Below are 15,943 nucleotides of genomic sequence, written 5' to 3' on the forward strand. Positions count from 1 at the left end.
AAGACTTCCACTGCAAGACACATATCCAAGCCAAACTTTATTCTGTATACGATAACATTTAACTTGGTCAAAACTGATGGATAGTGATCATGCTTCTCCTCTGGCGCATTCAATCATTTAGGAGTTGGCATTGGGTCCCTTCTTCTTTCCGAAGGTGGGCACAACGTTCACGAAGCGCCTGTTGTACTGGATGCGGCGCTTGGCACGTCCAGTCTTCTTTTTCTTTTTCTCCTGCTTGTCAACCTAGTCAACGAGACAGCAAAGAGAAAGGTACTTCTCTGAGATCATATTACATTGTATAGTTTTGTGTATTTGTCTTATTAAAATAGTTCATCCAAAAAGAAAATGGGAATGCCATGTCTTGTACATGTTCCAAATGCTGGACATGTTATTAAGGCCAATTAAGAATAAATGCATGAGTTTATATTACACTAGAACAAAGAGTAGGTATCTCCTTACCTTGGGTGTCTGTCCCCTCACTTTTCCGGCACGGGCTAGAGAACCGTGGACCTTACCTGGTGGAAGAGGAAAGATACAGAAGCGTTACTGGGACATTTCTGAGAAAAAAAGTCCTAAAATTTCAGACACATAAATGTATCTACAGTTATAAACAATTGTATGGGAGCAGTAGTTTTCTGAAAACATATTCATGTCTGAAAACACTGTGAGCAGAAAAAAAAAGCACTGGCTTATGACTTAACAGTGTATGCAAGCGTGCGTGAAAATTGCATTGTGGGTGGACAAACAAGTTGTGCTGTGTCTGTATACTGACCTCCCAGCAGCCTGCCAGCTACCTCCAGTGTGCAGAGCTCTGCGACTCCACAGGATGCCAGGGAGGCATCATTCTCCAGTGGGCACCCAGCAAGCAACAGCACCTGATCCTCGACCAGGAGACCCTCCAGAGCCTGGACATGGGCCTGGGAGACACCACAGAATAGGCATTAAAATTTTATCTGGGTTTAAATAAGTATCCGATTAGGGAAAAAACACAGCAGTGATATTAAAAAAGACGACTGATCAAAACTCTGACGTCTTCCCCCTAAGTTGTAGATTTTACCTTGATCTGTCCAACGGTCTCTTGTCCGGTCACCTCAAGGGTGTGAGTGTTCTGGGTACGCAAGAAGAGCTGCATCTTGATGCTGGGAAAAAAAAACACGACAGGGCAGATTTTTAGTAATTATTGTTACTAAAGCGGAAATCAGCCTGTGGCGTGAGATTTGTGACAGCTAACACTTAGCTACCAAAGGCGCTATATTTCCCCTATGTTTGATATGAAGTAACTTAAAAGTGGAATCACAACCGCAAGATATACCCTATGAATAAATCGGCAAGTTGAAAACTGAAGAGATCCAATGCAAAGCAACGTGCCGGGAGCTCCAACAGACGTCTCTCTTTAAGTATCTAGCTAATGCTATGCTAGCTTCACTAGCCACATGGGGCACGCGTTTCACAAAGTTCCATAAAAAACTTGTGAAATATCCCGTAACTGCTCAAACTAATATGCGAGTTGTGATAAGTAATGATATACGTGATATATTCGCCTACCAAAACCTGTCGGGGTTTTATATAATCAGGATTTTTCACTTAATTCGTACAGGCCTTACCTCGATTGATGCTAGTCGTTCAACGCTAGACATAAAAAGGGCTGTTTGAGGGTCGACACTGCGCATGTGTACACTTACGAAGGCATGCTCGGCCTACGTGGCCACGCCCATCGCACTTTGGAGTGTGCAGTGGAACACTATGTGAATCATAAAAATCGCCAATAATCCGCTATATAGTATTGCAACAGCGCCTTAAAAGTCACCACATAATCAGAAATTCTTCTGCCCAAATAAATGTCGTATTAGAGACTGAGATACTGTACAGGAGCCATGTGTTTAAACCATTCTATTTGAGCATTTTTATGGATACTTTGTTGATACGGAATCAATATATTTTATTAATACCGTGAGGGAAATTGTATATTTGTTTTTATAATTTCAGCCCGTGGATCAGTTCCTTCTCATGTAAAAAAATATGGAGGGGGGGGGGGGGGGGGGGGGGGTGGGCGTGTATGTTTTGGCATTTGAATTTTCCTTCAAACGGTGTTATTATGGTTAGGGTTAAAAAAAAATAAAAATAAAAAAGAGTGATTATTTGATTTTCGCTTTAAAATACAAAAAACAAAATTGAAATACGAGGCATTTTAATTTTTATGGGTATGAAGGGAGTCCTCGAAATTTAAAAATTACTAAGATTTTCTTTCTGTACTTAACAAAATCACGAAGAGGCAGAAACGAAAAAGGACTGTTTTCTCGTGTCTACAGGCCGGATGTTGTCATTGTTTTCTTCTTCTTTTATTTAATGGAGACCTGCTGCCTGCTACCGGCTGCAGGATTTTCGCCACCTACTGTTCTTTATTTATAACAATCTCGCGTTTGGGCGAACGGTAGAATCCAGCAGCCAGGAAGAAGGTGATAGCCTAGTTCCTATCAGAGCGGCGCGCCAATCAAAATGTCCTTGGAACCTTACAGCCAGATTATTTTAGCCATGGCTAAACAAGGCCTTTCTTGTGCAGAAATCTCTGAGCGAATTTCACAAGAAAGCGGGGCCAGAAGAGGATTTTCTGCAAGAAATATCAGAATTGGAGCTGGCGAAAGCCATAGCTGAGGTATGAATGTCGTTGTGCTACAGATGTAATTTTATGCCCATTGATCGCTACTGCAAGAATCACTGGTATCCTTATTGTTGCAAGCGTGTTCAGTCTGATTGGATGTTGTATTAGAAGTCTCATTGTAAGGTCTATTGATAGGTCAATCACACACCAGATGGTCTCTCTGGCTGAGACTCGTCTTCTGTCAGATGTTGAAAATCCAACTGATTTATTTACTGATTGGATTCCTCCTCTTTATGATGATGATGATGATGATGATGTTTAGGTTTTGAGTTTTTGTATTTTCCAGCTTGCTATCAACCTAAGGACGTCTGTGTACTGCAAAAACAGCTAAATGCATATTTTCACATATATCAGCTAATGATGTGTCTCCCTGATGATATGATTCATTTGTATATACTTTAGTGTGACAGACAGTTACTGTCTAAAGGATTTTATTTCACTTCTCATCAGGAAGAAAGTATTTTTCCACCACACTCTTATACATGTCGTCTGTGATAAAGGATATGAGAAAGCTTTGTAGATTCAAACAAAAAGAGTTTTGTTAAAGCTCAAGGTCTTAGATACATCATACTAAAACACCATTTTTTCACCTCAACAATAAACTGGACTGGACGCACAACACTGATGCCCTGTACAAGAAGGGCCAAAGTCGCCTCCACCTTCTGAGGAGACTGAGCTCCTTTGGAGTGTGCAGGACTCTTCTAAAGACTTTTTATGACTCTGTGGAAGCCTCCGCTGTACATTATGCCGTAGTCTGCTGGGGAGTGGGCAGCACAGACAGAGACAGGAAGAGACTGAACAAGCTGGTCAGTGGGGCCAGCTCTGGGGCTGCCTGCTGGACACTGTGGAGGAGGTGGGTGAGAGGAGGATGTTAGCCAAGCTCGCATCCATTATGGACAACACCTCTCACCCCGTGCACCAGACTGTGGAAGCACTGAGCAGCTCCTTCAGCGGCAGACTTAGACATCCACGATGTAGGAAGGAGCGCTACTACACATCCTTCATTCCTTCTGCTGTCAGACTGTACAACTCAACTGGATGGTTGTACTCTGGTCTGGTCTAACATTTTGTTTGTCCATGTGGGACTGTGCACATATATCTATATCTATATATTTTTTTCTCTCTCTCTCCCACAGGATCCTACTTTTCACCCCTCCACATTATGTAAATTTGTATATTGCCAGTTTTTACTGTTTTTGTATTTTGTGTACTGTTTTTTTTAACTTTACTTTCTTTTTTCTTTAGATTGTAAATACTATTTTTTTGAACAGTGTTCCTTGAATCGCATGCACACTTCTGTACTTTATCGTTTATTTTTCTCCTGTTTTTGCTTGTGAGCTGCCTAACTAGTGAATTTCCCTGCTGTGGGATCAATAAAGTGCTATCTTATCTTATCTAACCCTTCTTGTCACCTATGTTTGATGTCTTTTAATGAGCTTATATATTTTTTGAGGTCTTTATTATGTGTGTAAAAGTCCAAATAAACTCTGTTGTGTTTCCTCTTTTGATATTTCTTAACTGTTTTGCAGAAACATTTCCCAATGAGGACAGTTGAATGGATTTGACAGTTTTACTCTGCATGAACTGAAACAATAAGACATGCCTCATGAACCTTAAACACTAATAAAAGCCAAAAATCAAGTGAGCTCTTCTTACTGAGAGCTCAGTCTGTGTGTATGTGTGGAACAAAGACATAACTGGAGATTTTGCTGAGTAATTGTGATGGGAAGGCCACAGGTGACACACACCTTTGAAAGAAATTCACAGTGGCCCGTTTGAAGTAGGGAACTTTTGGTAAACTTCATATTGTAACATGGTTATAATGACCATGTTGGAAGACAATTGACAGCAGATTCACTGGTTGACTTTGTTTGCTTTTGAACACACCTTATATGACATATACATATGTATATAGTTTGCATTATCCAGATTCAGACTGACCCATTGCACCATTGAATTATTGGTATTTTTGGAAAAAAAAGTAGTTGTTCTGTTGGTTGTGTTGTTGCTCTGTAGTGCCTGAGAGCAAAGGAAAACCAAAGTCAAATTTCTTGTTTGTTTGCATAAATTTGGCCAATAAAACTGATTCTGATTGAAGTCTTTAATGCATAAAGCCATGGAGTCAGACTGAAAGTGAACCCCTGGCAATTTGTGACCATTTCAAACACCTGTTCTGTGTTGGACCCCGATTCAGACGTTACTGCTGCTTTATGAGGGCAGTCATTGCAGGTCCCTCCTACCGCTTAACCCATGAGTCCCGTCCAATCAGAGTCCAGTTTGAGCCGCGCCAAAAATCAATCGCACCTGTTGCCTATGCGCTGATCAAACCCATGTGACCGGGGAGGAGGGCTCAGCCAATAGCATGGCAGGATTTTATGTCAGGTGCGGCTCATAAGGCCTGGACTAGGGGATGCCTCTGTAACGTTGTATTTTGTCCAAGCTGTTTTTCTGGTAAGTGGATCGAACTGAAGTCGTTACCTGTAGACAGAGGAAGCCTGTGTGTTCATGTTTAACAGGTTGTCATTGTACTTTCTGGTGTACAGTGAAAGCTATGGCTGAGAGCAGAGAGACGATTCAGGCCTAGTGGAGCTGGAACTTAAGCGTGGGCTCGAGAAACGCGTGTCCGGAGCAATCCAGAGGAAAAATGGCCGACGTGGAGGCCAGGTAAGGCCCACGCGGAACGTTTAAAATGCAAAGCTTGAGTTGATTTGTGAGCAGAGGCTAACATGTTTGATTATGTTCCAGGTTTCCGCAGGACGGAGGAAGGGATCCAGCGGAGCGGCCGAGACCATTTTTGGAGAAAGCACCGCACTTGGCGTCTCTCATCGGCTCTACATTTATGTGTGTGTGAGAGAGAGATCTGAGTGTTGGACGCGCAGGCTTGTGTCTTTAGTTCGGTTGAGATGGGCTTTGTAACCAGTATAACCACTTTGGAGTTCGGGACTGGCCAAGTGTTGGCACGGCTTAGTTGTGGATGGATTCAGTGTGTTGAAGGCACTCGGAACTGTGTAGATTTGGAGCGCGCGTTTGCTGTTGCTGGGCCGTTGCGTTAGTGTTGTCGGTTGGTGGAAGCACATATGCAGTTGTGATCCGGACACAACTGTGTATATGTCGGCAGATGATTTTGGCAGCATGGGCTGAGTTGCGTGTCGTGTTGTCGGGCTTAATGTTGAGTTGCGTGTCGTGTTGTCGGGCTTAATTGTGGGTAGTTGTCCTTGTGCATGGCCCTGGGGTCGTTGTCAGGTCTGTTCAGCAGTGTGGGGTCTAGGTGGGCCCTCAGCTGCACCTTGAAGTGTTGCTGAACCTTTAGAATTTCAGGTTTAATATCCAAAGCCTGTGTGTGTGTGTGTGTGTGTGTGTGTGTGTGTGTGTGTGTGTGTGTGTGTGTGTGTTCTCTGCAGGAAGGATGAGCTGCTGCTCCAGAGGATCATCAGAGGGTAAGAGAAAGCATGTAAATCAACATTGCTCAGTGTTTCAACATTTAAACATGTATTTGTCTGTGTATGTTTAGCAGGTAGCTGCATCTGGCTGAGTGGGACTCCAGCTTGGATGAGGCCATGGCCAGTGTGAAGCCCAGGTAGCCCCCCTGCTGCATGTGGAAGTGTTGTAAGATGTTTTAACTTCCAAGGTTTGACTTGCCCAGTACCTGTGGCTAATGTTGACTGTGTTTCTTTGTGTGTTGTGCAGGATGGAGGAGCTGCTGATCCAGAGAACCATGAGGATGCATGTTGGCCAATACTGCTCAATGTTTCTACACTGAAGGATTTGTTTGTGTACACCCCCAGCAACTGTGTGCGTACTGCATCAGAGTGGAAGACCTGGGGAAAAGAACCTCAAGGACTCATCAATCACAGTGGTCACATGACTGTAGGCCTGCTGAAGCAGGGATGGAACCACTGTCTCTCAACACTTCTGCTTCAACAGATGGACACTGCGTTGAGAACATCATCACTAGTTGTCCAGGATGGAGGAGCTGATCAAGAGGACAATGAGAAGATGCATCTTAGCCAATATTGCTCAATGTTTCTGCATTGAAGGACTCAGTTGTATTTTGCTGCCTGTTTTGTTGTTTTTTTTTTTTTTTGTTCCTTTGTGTTCAACAGGTAGCTGCATCTGGCTGAGTGGGGCTCCAGCTTGGATGAGGCTGTGACAGGTAGCCCTGTTCCAAAATCTTAAAAAACAAAAACAAAAACAAAAAAAAACTGAGTTTTAATCAGATTAATATCCAGTCAGATTTTTTTTAAATAAAAACTTTATTTTTCTGCAGGTGGGTGGGGCTGCTCCAGAAGACCCTTTGAGACCAGGTGTGTGAAGGCCACATTGTGCAGTGTTTGTACCCATATGCATGCATCCATGTCTGAGTGTGAGAATGTGTCTGTATTAAAATCAGAAAGAAGGAAGTGCCTGCTTTTGTCTTCAATGTACTTTAGATGGGGTTTAGTTCAGTTCTGGGGGGAGGGGGGGAGTCCAGGTAAGACCCCTGCTGCAGCTGGAAGTGAAGCAAAAATATTAGAAGTTCAAAGGCTGACTTGATTAGTATCCAAAACCAATGTTTGTGTTTTTCAGCAGGAGGGAGGAACTGAGTGAGAGGACCATTTGAGACCAGGTGAGCAAGAGCCACATTGTAGTCTTTCTACACTTATGCATGCACTAATTTTATACTGTGTGTGTGTGTGTGTGTGTGTGTGTTGTAGGTGTATGTGGGGTGGAGCCAGTGAAGGTGCTGCTGGTGAGGATAGAGCGCCATCTTGTGGGAGTGAGTGACACCGTGGCTGTTGTGTTGTCATAGCTCTTTGTGGTAAGTGGATTTAAAAAAAACAAAAACAAATCAAGGGCCATTTCAAAGGTGGTTTGTGTAATGATGCTTCTTGGTTGTGTTTCTCTTGCAGGATGGCAGAGCTGATTTGGAGGGCCAAGAGAGACCAGGTGAGACGTTGCCTGTTGGTTAACATTTAGTGTTTTTACACATATGCGTGCATTAATTTCCTTATGCTTTCTCTGCAGGAAGGATGAGCTGCTCCAGAGGATCATCAGAGGGTAAGAGAAAGCATGTAAGTCAACATTACTCAGTGTTTCTACATTTAAACATGTATTTGTCTGTGTGTGTTTAGCAGGTGGCTGCATCTGGCTGAGTGGGACTCCAGCTTGGATGAGGCCATGGCCAGTGTGAAGCCCAGGTAGCCCCCCTGCTGCATGTGGAAGTGTTGTAAGATGTTTTGGCTTCCAAGGTTTGACTTGCTCAGTACCTGTGGCTAATGTTGACTGTTTCTTTGTGTGTTGTGCAGGATGGAGGAGCTGCTGATCCAGAGAACCATGAGGATGCATGTTGGCCAATACTGCTCAATGTTTCTACACTGAAGGATTCGTTTGTGTACACTCCCAGCAACTGTGTGTGTACTGCGTCAGAGTGGAAGACCTGGGGAAAAGAACCTCAAGGACTCATCAATCACAGTGGTCACATGACTGTAGGCCTGCTGAAGCAGGGATGGAACCACTGTCTCTCAACGCTTCTGCTTCAAAAGATGGACACTGCGTCGAGAACATCATCACTAGTTGTCCAGGATGGAGGAGCTGCTCAAGAGGACAATGAGAAGATGCATCTTAGCCAATATTGCTCAATGTTTCTGCATTGAAGGACTCAGTTGTATTTTGCTGGCTGCTGGTTTTTTTTTTTTTTTTGTTTGTTTTTTTTTCTTTCTTTCTTTCTTTCTTTCCTTCCTTTGTGTTCAACAGGTAGCTGCATCTGGCTGAGTGGGGCTCCAGCTTGGATGAGGCTGTGACCAATGTAGGGCTCAGGTAGCCCTGTTGCAAAATCTTTAAAAAAAAAACTGAGTTTTGATCAGATTAATATCCAGAGTCAGATTTTTTTTTTAAAATAAAAACTTTATTTATTTTGCTGCAGGTGGGTGAGGCTGCTCCAGAAGACCCTTTGAGACCAGGTGTGTGAAGGCCACATTGTGCAGTATTTCTACCCATATGCATGCATCCATGTCTGAGTGTGAGAATGTGTCTGTATTAAAATCAGAAAGAAGGAAGTGCCTGCTTTTATCTTCAATGCACTTTTGATGGGGTTTAGTTCAGTTCTGGGGGGAGGGGGGGGGGGGGTCCAGGTAAGACCCCTGCTGCAGCTGGAAGTGAAGCAAAAATATTAGAAGTTCAAAGGTTGACTTGATTAGTATCCAAAACCAATGTGTTTGTGTTTTTCAGCAGGAGGGAGGAGCTGAGTGAGAGGACCATTTGAGACCAGGTGAGCAAGAGCCACATTGTAGTCTTTCTACACTTATGCATGCTGTTCACGTGTCCGGAGCAATCCAGAGGAAAAATGGCCGACGTGGAGGCCAGGTAAGGCCCACGCGGAACGTTTAAAATGCAAAGCTTGAGTTGATTTGTGAGCAGAGGCTAACATGTTTGATTATGTTCCAGGTTTCCGCAGGACGGAGGAAGGGATCCAGCGGAGCGGCCGAGACCGTTTTTGGAGAAAGCACCGCGCTTGGCGTCTCTCATCGGCTCTACGTTTGTGTGTGTGTGTGTGTGTGTGTGTGTGTGTGTGTGAGTGTGTGTGTGAGTGTGAGTGTGAGTGTGAGAGTGAGAGTGAGAGTGAGAGTGAGAGAGAGAGAGATCTGAGTGTTGGACGCGCAGGCTTGTGTCTTTAGTTCGGTTGAGATGGGCTTTGTAACCAGTATAACCGCTTTGGAGTTCGGGACTGGCCAAGTGTTGGCAAGGCTTAGTTGTGGATGGATTCAGTGTGTTGAAGGCACTCGGAACGGTGTAGATTTGGAGCGTGCGTTTGCTGTTGTAGGGCCGTTGCGTCAGTGTTGTCGCTTGGTGGAAGCACATATGCAGTTGTGATCCGGACACAACTGTGTATATGTCGGCAGATGGTGTTGGCAGCATGGGCTGAGTTGCGTGTCGTGTTGTCGGGCTTAATGTTGAGTTGCCTGTCGTGTTGTCGGGCTTAATGTTGAGTTGCGTGTCGTGTTGTCGGGCTTAATTGTGGGTAGTTGTCCTTGTGCATGGCCCTGGGGTCGTTGTCAGGTCTGTTCAGCAGTGTGGGGTCTAGGTGGGCCCTCAGCTGCACCTTGAAGTGTTGCTGAACCTTTAGAATTTCAGGTTTAATATCCAAAGCCTGTGTGTGTGTGTGTGTGTGTGTGTGTGTGTGTGTGTGTGTGTGTGTGTGTGTGTGTTCTCTGCAGGAAGGATGAGCTGCTCCAGAGGATCATCAGAGGGTAAGAGAAAGCATGTAAGTCAACATTGCTCAGTTTTTCGACATTTAAACATGTATTTGTCTGTGTGTGTTTAGCAGGTGGCTGCATCTGGCTGAGTGGGACTCCAGCTTGGATGAGGCCATGGCCAGTGTGAAGCCCAGGTAGCCCCCCTGCTGCATGTGGAAGTGTTGTAAGATGTTTTGGCTTCCAAGGTTTGACTTGCCCAGTACCTGTGGCTAATGTTGACTGTGTTTCTTTGTGTGTTGTGTAGAATGGAGGAGCTGCTGATCCAGAGAACCATGAGGATGCATGTTGGCCAATACTGCTCAATGTTTCTACACTGAAGGATTCGTTTGTGTACACCCCAAGCAACCGTGTGTGTACTGCGTCAGAGTGGAAGACCTGGGGAAAAGAACCTCAAGGACTCATCAATCACAGTGGTCACATGACTGTAGACCTGCTGAAGCAGGGATGGAACCACTGTCTCTCAACACTTCTGCTTCAAAAGATGGATACTGCGTCGAGAACATCATCACTAGTTGTCCAGGATGGAGGAGCTGCTCAAGAGGACAATGAGAAGATGCATCTTAGCCAATATTGCTCAGTGTTTCTGCATTGAAGGACTCAGTTGTATTTTGCTGGCTGTTTTGTTGTTTTTGTTTTTTGTTCTTTGTTCCTTTGTGTTCAACAGGTAGCTGCATCTGGCTGAGTGGGGCTCCAGCTTGGATGAGGCTGTGACCAATGTAGAGCTCAGGTAGCCCTGTTGCAAAATCTTTACAAAAAAAACTGAGTTTTGATCAGATTAATATCCAGAGTCAGATTTTTTTAAATAAAAACTTTATTTATTTTGCTGCAGGTGGGTGAGGCTGCTCCAGAAGACCCTTGAGACCAGGTGTGTGAAGGCCACATTGTGCAGTATTTCTACCCATATGCATGCATCCATGTCTGAGTGTGAGAATGTGTCTGTATTAAAATCAGAAGGACGGCGGTGTCTGCTTTTGTCTTCAATGCACTTTAGATGGGGTTTAGTTCAGTTCTGGGGGGAGGGGGGGAGTCCAGGTAAGACCCCTGCTGCAGCTGGAAGTGAAGCAAAATATTAGAAGTTCAAAGGTTGACTTGATTAGTATCCAAAACCAATGTTTGTGTATTTCAGCAGGAGGGAGGAGCTGAGTGAGAGGACCATTTGAGACCAGGTGAGCAAGAGCCACATTGTAGTCTTTCTACACTTATGCATGCACTAATTTTATACTGTGTGTGTGAGAGAGTGAGAGTGAGCGTTGTAGGTGTATGTGGGGTGGAGCCATTGAAGGTGCTGCTGGTGAGGATAGAGCGCCATCCTGTGGGAGTGAGGGACACACCGTGGCTGTTGTGTTGTCATAGCTCTTTATGGTAAGTGGATTTTAAAAAAAAATAAAAAAAAAATAAAAATTGTTTGTGTGTTGATGCTTCTTGGTTGTTTCTCTTGCAGGATGGCAGAGCTGATTTGGAGGGCCAAGAGAGACCAGGTGAGACGTTGCCTGTTGGTTAACATTGTTTAGTGTTTCTACACATATGTGTGCATTAATTTCCTTGTGTGTATGCATGTGCTTTCTCTGCAGGAAGGATGAGTTGCTCCAGAGGATCATCAGAGGGTAAGAGAAAGCATGTAAGTCAACATTGCTCAGTGTTTCTACATTTAAACATGTATTTGTCTGTGTGTGTTTAGCAGGTAGCTGCATCTGGCTGAGTGGGACTCCAGCTTGGATGAGGCCATGGCCAGTGTGAAGCCCAGGTAGCCCCCCTGCTGCATGTGGAAGTGTTGTAAGATGTTTTAACTTCCAAGGTTTGACTTGCTCAGTACCTGTGGCTAATGTTGACTGTGTTTCTTTGTGTGTTGTGCAGGATGGAGGAGCTGCTGATCCAGAGAACCATGAGGATGCATGTTGGCCAATACTGCTCAATGTTTCTACACTGAAGGATTCGTTTGTGTACACCCCCAGCAACTGTGTGTGTACTGCATCAGAGTGGAAGACCTGGGGAAAAGAACCTCAAGGACTCATCAATCACAGTGGTCACATGACTGTAGGCCTGCTGAAGCAGGGATGGAACCACTGTATCTCAACACTTCTGCTTCAAAAGATGGACACTGCGTCGAGAACATCATCACTAGTTGTCCAGGATGGAGGAGCTGCTCAAGAGGACAATGAGAAGATGCATCTTAGCCAATATTGCTCAATGTTTCTGCATTGAAGGACTCAGTTGTATTTCGCTGGCTGTTTTGTTGTTGTTTTTTGTTTTTTTTGTTTTTTGTTCCTTTGTGTTCAACAGGTAGCTGCATCTGGCTGAGTGGGGCTCCAGCTTGGATGAGGCTGTGACCAATGTAGAGCTCAGGTAGCCCTGTTGCAAAATCTTAAAAAAAAACTGAGTTTTGATCAGATTAATATCCAGAGTCAGATTTTTTTTTAAAAAACTTTATTTTGCTGCAGGTGGGTGAGGCTGCTCCAGAAGACCCTTTGAGACCAGGTGTGTGAAGGCCACACTGTGCAGTGTTTGTACCCATATGCATGCATCCATGTCTGAGTGTGAGAATGTCTGTATTAAAATCAGAAAGAAGGAGGTGCCTGCTTTTGTCTTCAATGCAGTTTTGATGTGGTTTAGTTCAGTTCTGGGGGGGGGGGGGGGGGGGTCCAGGTAAGATCCCTGCTGCAGCTGGAAGTGAAGCAAAAATATTAGAAGTTCAAAGGTTGACTTGATTAGTATCCAAAACCAATGTGTTTGTGTTTTTCAGCAGGAGGGAGGAGCTGAGTGAGAGGACCATTTGAGACCAGGTGAGCAAGAGCCACATTGTAGTCTTTCTACACTTATGCATGCACTAATTTCATACTGTGTGAGTGTGAGTGTGTGAGTGTGAGTGTGAGTTTGAGTGTGAGTGTGAGAGAGAGTCTGAGCGTGCGAGCATTGGAAGTGCAGGCTTGTCTTCAACTCAGTTTAGATGGGCTTTGTTCTGTATCCAGGTGCATTGGAGTTTGGGTCTGGCTGAGTATTGTCAGGGCTTAGTTGTGGATGGATTCAGTGCGTGTGAAAAGCATTGAGGTCGGCGTAGGTTTAGAGTGTTTGTAGTTGTCAGTGTCGTCTGTAGGTGGAAGCATATATGCAGTTGTGATCCGGACACAACTGTGTATATGTGGAAGCCTATGGGCAGATTGCGTTGGAAGTGCGGGCTGAAGTGTGTAGCTGAGTGTTGTCGGGCTTGGTTGTGGTTATTTGTCAGTGTAGGTTTAATGTGTGATAGATGTAGTTGGCTCTTGATGTAGAGGCTGTCAGTAGTTGTATTTTGTTGATGGAGCTGTGTGGCTCGGTGTTTAGGTGCTGTACTTGGGCCTGTAGGTGTGAGTCTGTGTGTGGCTGTGTTTAACAGGTTGAATATTGGCATGAAGATCGTGGAGGAGGTCAATGTCAAAGTGGAGCTCAGGTACGCCCCCTGCTGCATGTGGAGGCTTTGCAAACTGTTTAAATTTATTTATTAACATTTCATTTTTTTATTAACATTTTTTTTTTTACATTTCAGGGTTCATTTGTGTCTCACTGTCTCCATTTCTGTCTTCAATTCAGGAAGTGTTGGATCAGAGGCAGTTGGTGTGTGTCCTGGGCCATGAAGAGGAAAAATTGTAAAGAGCTTCGTCTCCTGTTGGGGTTGTGGAGGGTGTGTTTGCAAATAAAGCCTTGATTTGTACCCAGTGGCAGTTGTCTGTTTGTCTATGCTTGTTGTGTGATGTGCAAACTCATTTCAAGGCTGCATGTAGTTTGGAGAATGTTTCATGTTTAAACTTGGTGACTGGCTTCACACTTTAGGTTAACTTTTCAAACTTAGCTTTAGGACTTTTAGTTAATTCTTTGTTTAAACGGCTCGAGTCATGTGTGAGGACTGTCAGAGTGTAAATGTAGTTGAAAACTTTTAGGCAACTAGTTAATATGCAGATGAAACAGTGCAGACTGTGCTGTGTGGATGCCAGATTCTCAGGCTTTAAACAGGGAGGTGTTAGATGCACCACTTAGACTTGATAGAGTTTTAAAAACCTTGTTCTTTTTTTGTTGGTTTAAACAGACCAAACCTATGCTAGAGGGCAGTATGCTTTGGCTTTTGACCTGCAGTGTCTGTGTGCTATAGTGTAAGAGTTTAAACTGCAGGGTGTTGGATGCAATAGTAAAATTTATGGGTAACCGTTAGGCTGTACCACTTTGACTTTAGACATGGATATGTCTGACTTGTTTGGTATGACCACATGTATGTTAGAGTTTGGCACTGTGCTGTGTGGACGCCAGGCTGAGTTTAAACCCAATGTGACAAATGTTCAGTGTTTTTACACATATGCATTAATGTCTCTCTCTTTCCAGCTGTATGTGACTGAGTGGGGCTCCAACTTGGATGAGGCCATATTCAGGGTGGAGCTCAGGTACGCCCCCTGCTGTATGTGGAAGTGTTGTAAGATGTTTTAACTTCCAAGGTTTGACTTGCCCAGTACCTGTGGCTAATGTTGACTGTTTCTTTGTGTGTTGTGCAGGATGGAGGAGCTGCTGATCCAGAGAACCATGAGGATGCATGTTGGCCAATATTGCTCAGTGACTGTTTGTACCTGTATCTGATGTAGTGTGTTTGTCCTGTGCAGGATGGAGGTGATCCAGAGGACCATGAGAAACAAGGTGAGAGCAAGCATGTTGGTCAGTGTTTCTACAGATATGCATGCATTAATTTCTGTCTGTCTGTCTGTCTGTGTGTGTGTGTGTGTGTGTGTGTGTGAGAGAGAGAGAGAGAGAGAGTCTGAGCGTGTGGGCATTGGAAGTGCAGGCTTGTCTTCAACTCAGTTTAGATGGGCTTTGTTCTGTATCCAGGTGCATTGGAGTTAGGGTCTGGCTGAGTATTGTCAGGGCTTAGTTGTGGATGGATTCAGTGTGTGAAAAGCATCAGGGTCGGCGTAGGTTTAGAGTGTGCCTTTGTGGTTATGTCAGTGTCGTCTGTAGGTGGAAGCATATATGCAGTTGTGATCCGGACACAACTGTGTATATGTGGAAGCCTATGGGCAGATAGTGTTGGAAGTGCAGGCTGAAGTGTGCAGCTGAGTGTTGTCAGGCTTAGTTGTGGTTATTTGTCAGTGTAGGTTGAGTGTTAGAAGAATTAGAAGAAGCATTTTGCAGAGTTTAGTTTGCTCTTGTTGTAGAGGCTGTCAGTAGTTGTGTATTGTTGATGGAGCTGTGTGGCTCGGTGGTTAGGTGCTGTACTTGGGCCTGTAGGTGTGAGTCTGTGTGTGGCTGTGTTTAACAGGTTGATGAAGATTGGCATGAAGGTCGTGGAAGAAGTCACAGTCAAAGTGGAGCTCAGGTACGCCCCCTGCTGCATGTGGAGGCTTTGCAATGTGTTTAAAAATGCAAGGTGAGACTTTATTTCTTTCTTTCTGAGGCTCATGTTTAGTTTCTTTGTGCATTGTGCAGGATGGAGCAGTTGATCGAGAGGACCACCAGAGACAAGGTGAGAGCAAGCATGTTGGTCAACATCACTCAGTCTTTTGGTTGTTTTTACATTTCAGGGTTCATGTGTCTCCCTGTCTCCATTTCTGTGTTCAATTCAGGAAGCTTTGGGTCAGAGGCAGTTGGTGTGTGTCCTGGGCCATGAAGAGGAAGAATTGCATCTGGGGTTGTGGAAGGTGTTTGCAAATTAAAGGCTTGGTTTGTACCCAGTGGCAGTTGTCTGCTTGTTGACTGTGCTTATTTTGCAATGCACCAACTGATTTCGAGGCTGCGCAGAGACTGTGCCGTGTTTAATCTTGGTGACCGGCTCCACACTTTAGGTTAACATTTCAACCTTAGGTATAGGACTTTCCTTTGTTTACAGCCATCTGTGAGGACTGCCAGAGAGTAAATGTAGTTGTAATAGTTTGACTTTTGGCTCAATTTTGAGACAAATAGTTAATATGTAGATGAAACAGCGCAGGCTGTGCTCTGTGGATGCCAGATTCTTAGGCTTTAAACTTGGAGGTGTTAGATGCACCACTTAGACTTGATAGAATTTTAAGAACTCTGTTCTTTTTTTTCTTGGTTGAAATGG

The 15,943-nt window shown here is 44.3% G+C and overlaps 1 protein-coding gene across 1 annotated transcript; it reads right to left on the reverse strand.

Moving 5' to 3' along the window:
• Positions 1–18: 18 nt before the first annotated feature.
• On the reverse strand, positions 19–1,728 carry faua (FAU ubiquitin like and ribosomal protein S30 fusion a). Its single transcript, XM_041064890.1, has 5 exons — positions 1,605–1,728; positions 1,058–1,139; positions 773–917; positions 460–515; positions 19–243 (listed from the first exon to the last, which is right to left on the reverse strand). The coding sequence occupies exons 2-5, from the start codon at positions 1,130–1,132 to the stop codon at positions 118–120; spliced, it is 402 nt and encodes a 133-aa protein (XP_040920824.1). The 5' UTR covers positions 1,133–1,139; positions 1,605–1,728; the 3' UTR covers positions 19–117.
• Between the last annotated feature and the right edge of the window lie 14,215 nt (positions 1,729–15,943).

Source organism: Toxotes jaculatrix, chromosome 19, assembly GCF_017976425.1.
Source record: "Toxotes jaculatrix isolate fToxJac2 chromosome 19, fToxJac2.pri, whole genome shotgun sequence".
In the NCBI taxonomy this organism is placed as follows: Eukaryota; Metazoa; Chordata; class Actinopteri; family Toxotidae; genus Toxotes; species Toxotes jaculatrix.

Bases quoted from the DNA above. Each gene is read 5' to 3' on its own strand.
- faua (XM_041064890.1), bottom strand. From the start codon at position 1,132: ATGCAGCTCTTCTTGCGTACCCAGAACACTCACACCCTTGAGGTGACC. The intron at 918-1,057 runs GTAAAATCTACA...GGTGTCTCCCAG, and splicing joins AGACCGTTGGACAGATCAAG to GCCCATGTCCAGGCTCTGGA. The intron at 516-772 runs GTCAGTATACAG...CTCTTCCACCAG, and splicing joins AGCTGGCAGGCTGCTGGGAG to GTAAGGTCCACGGTTCTCTA.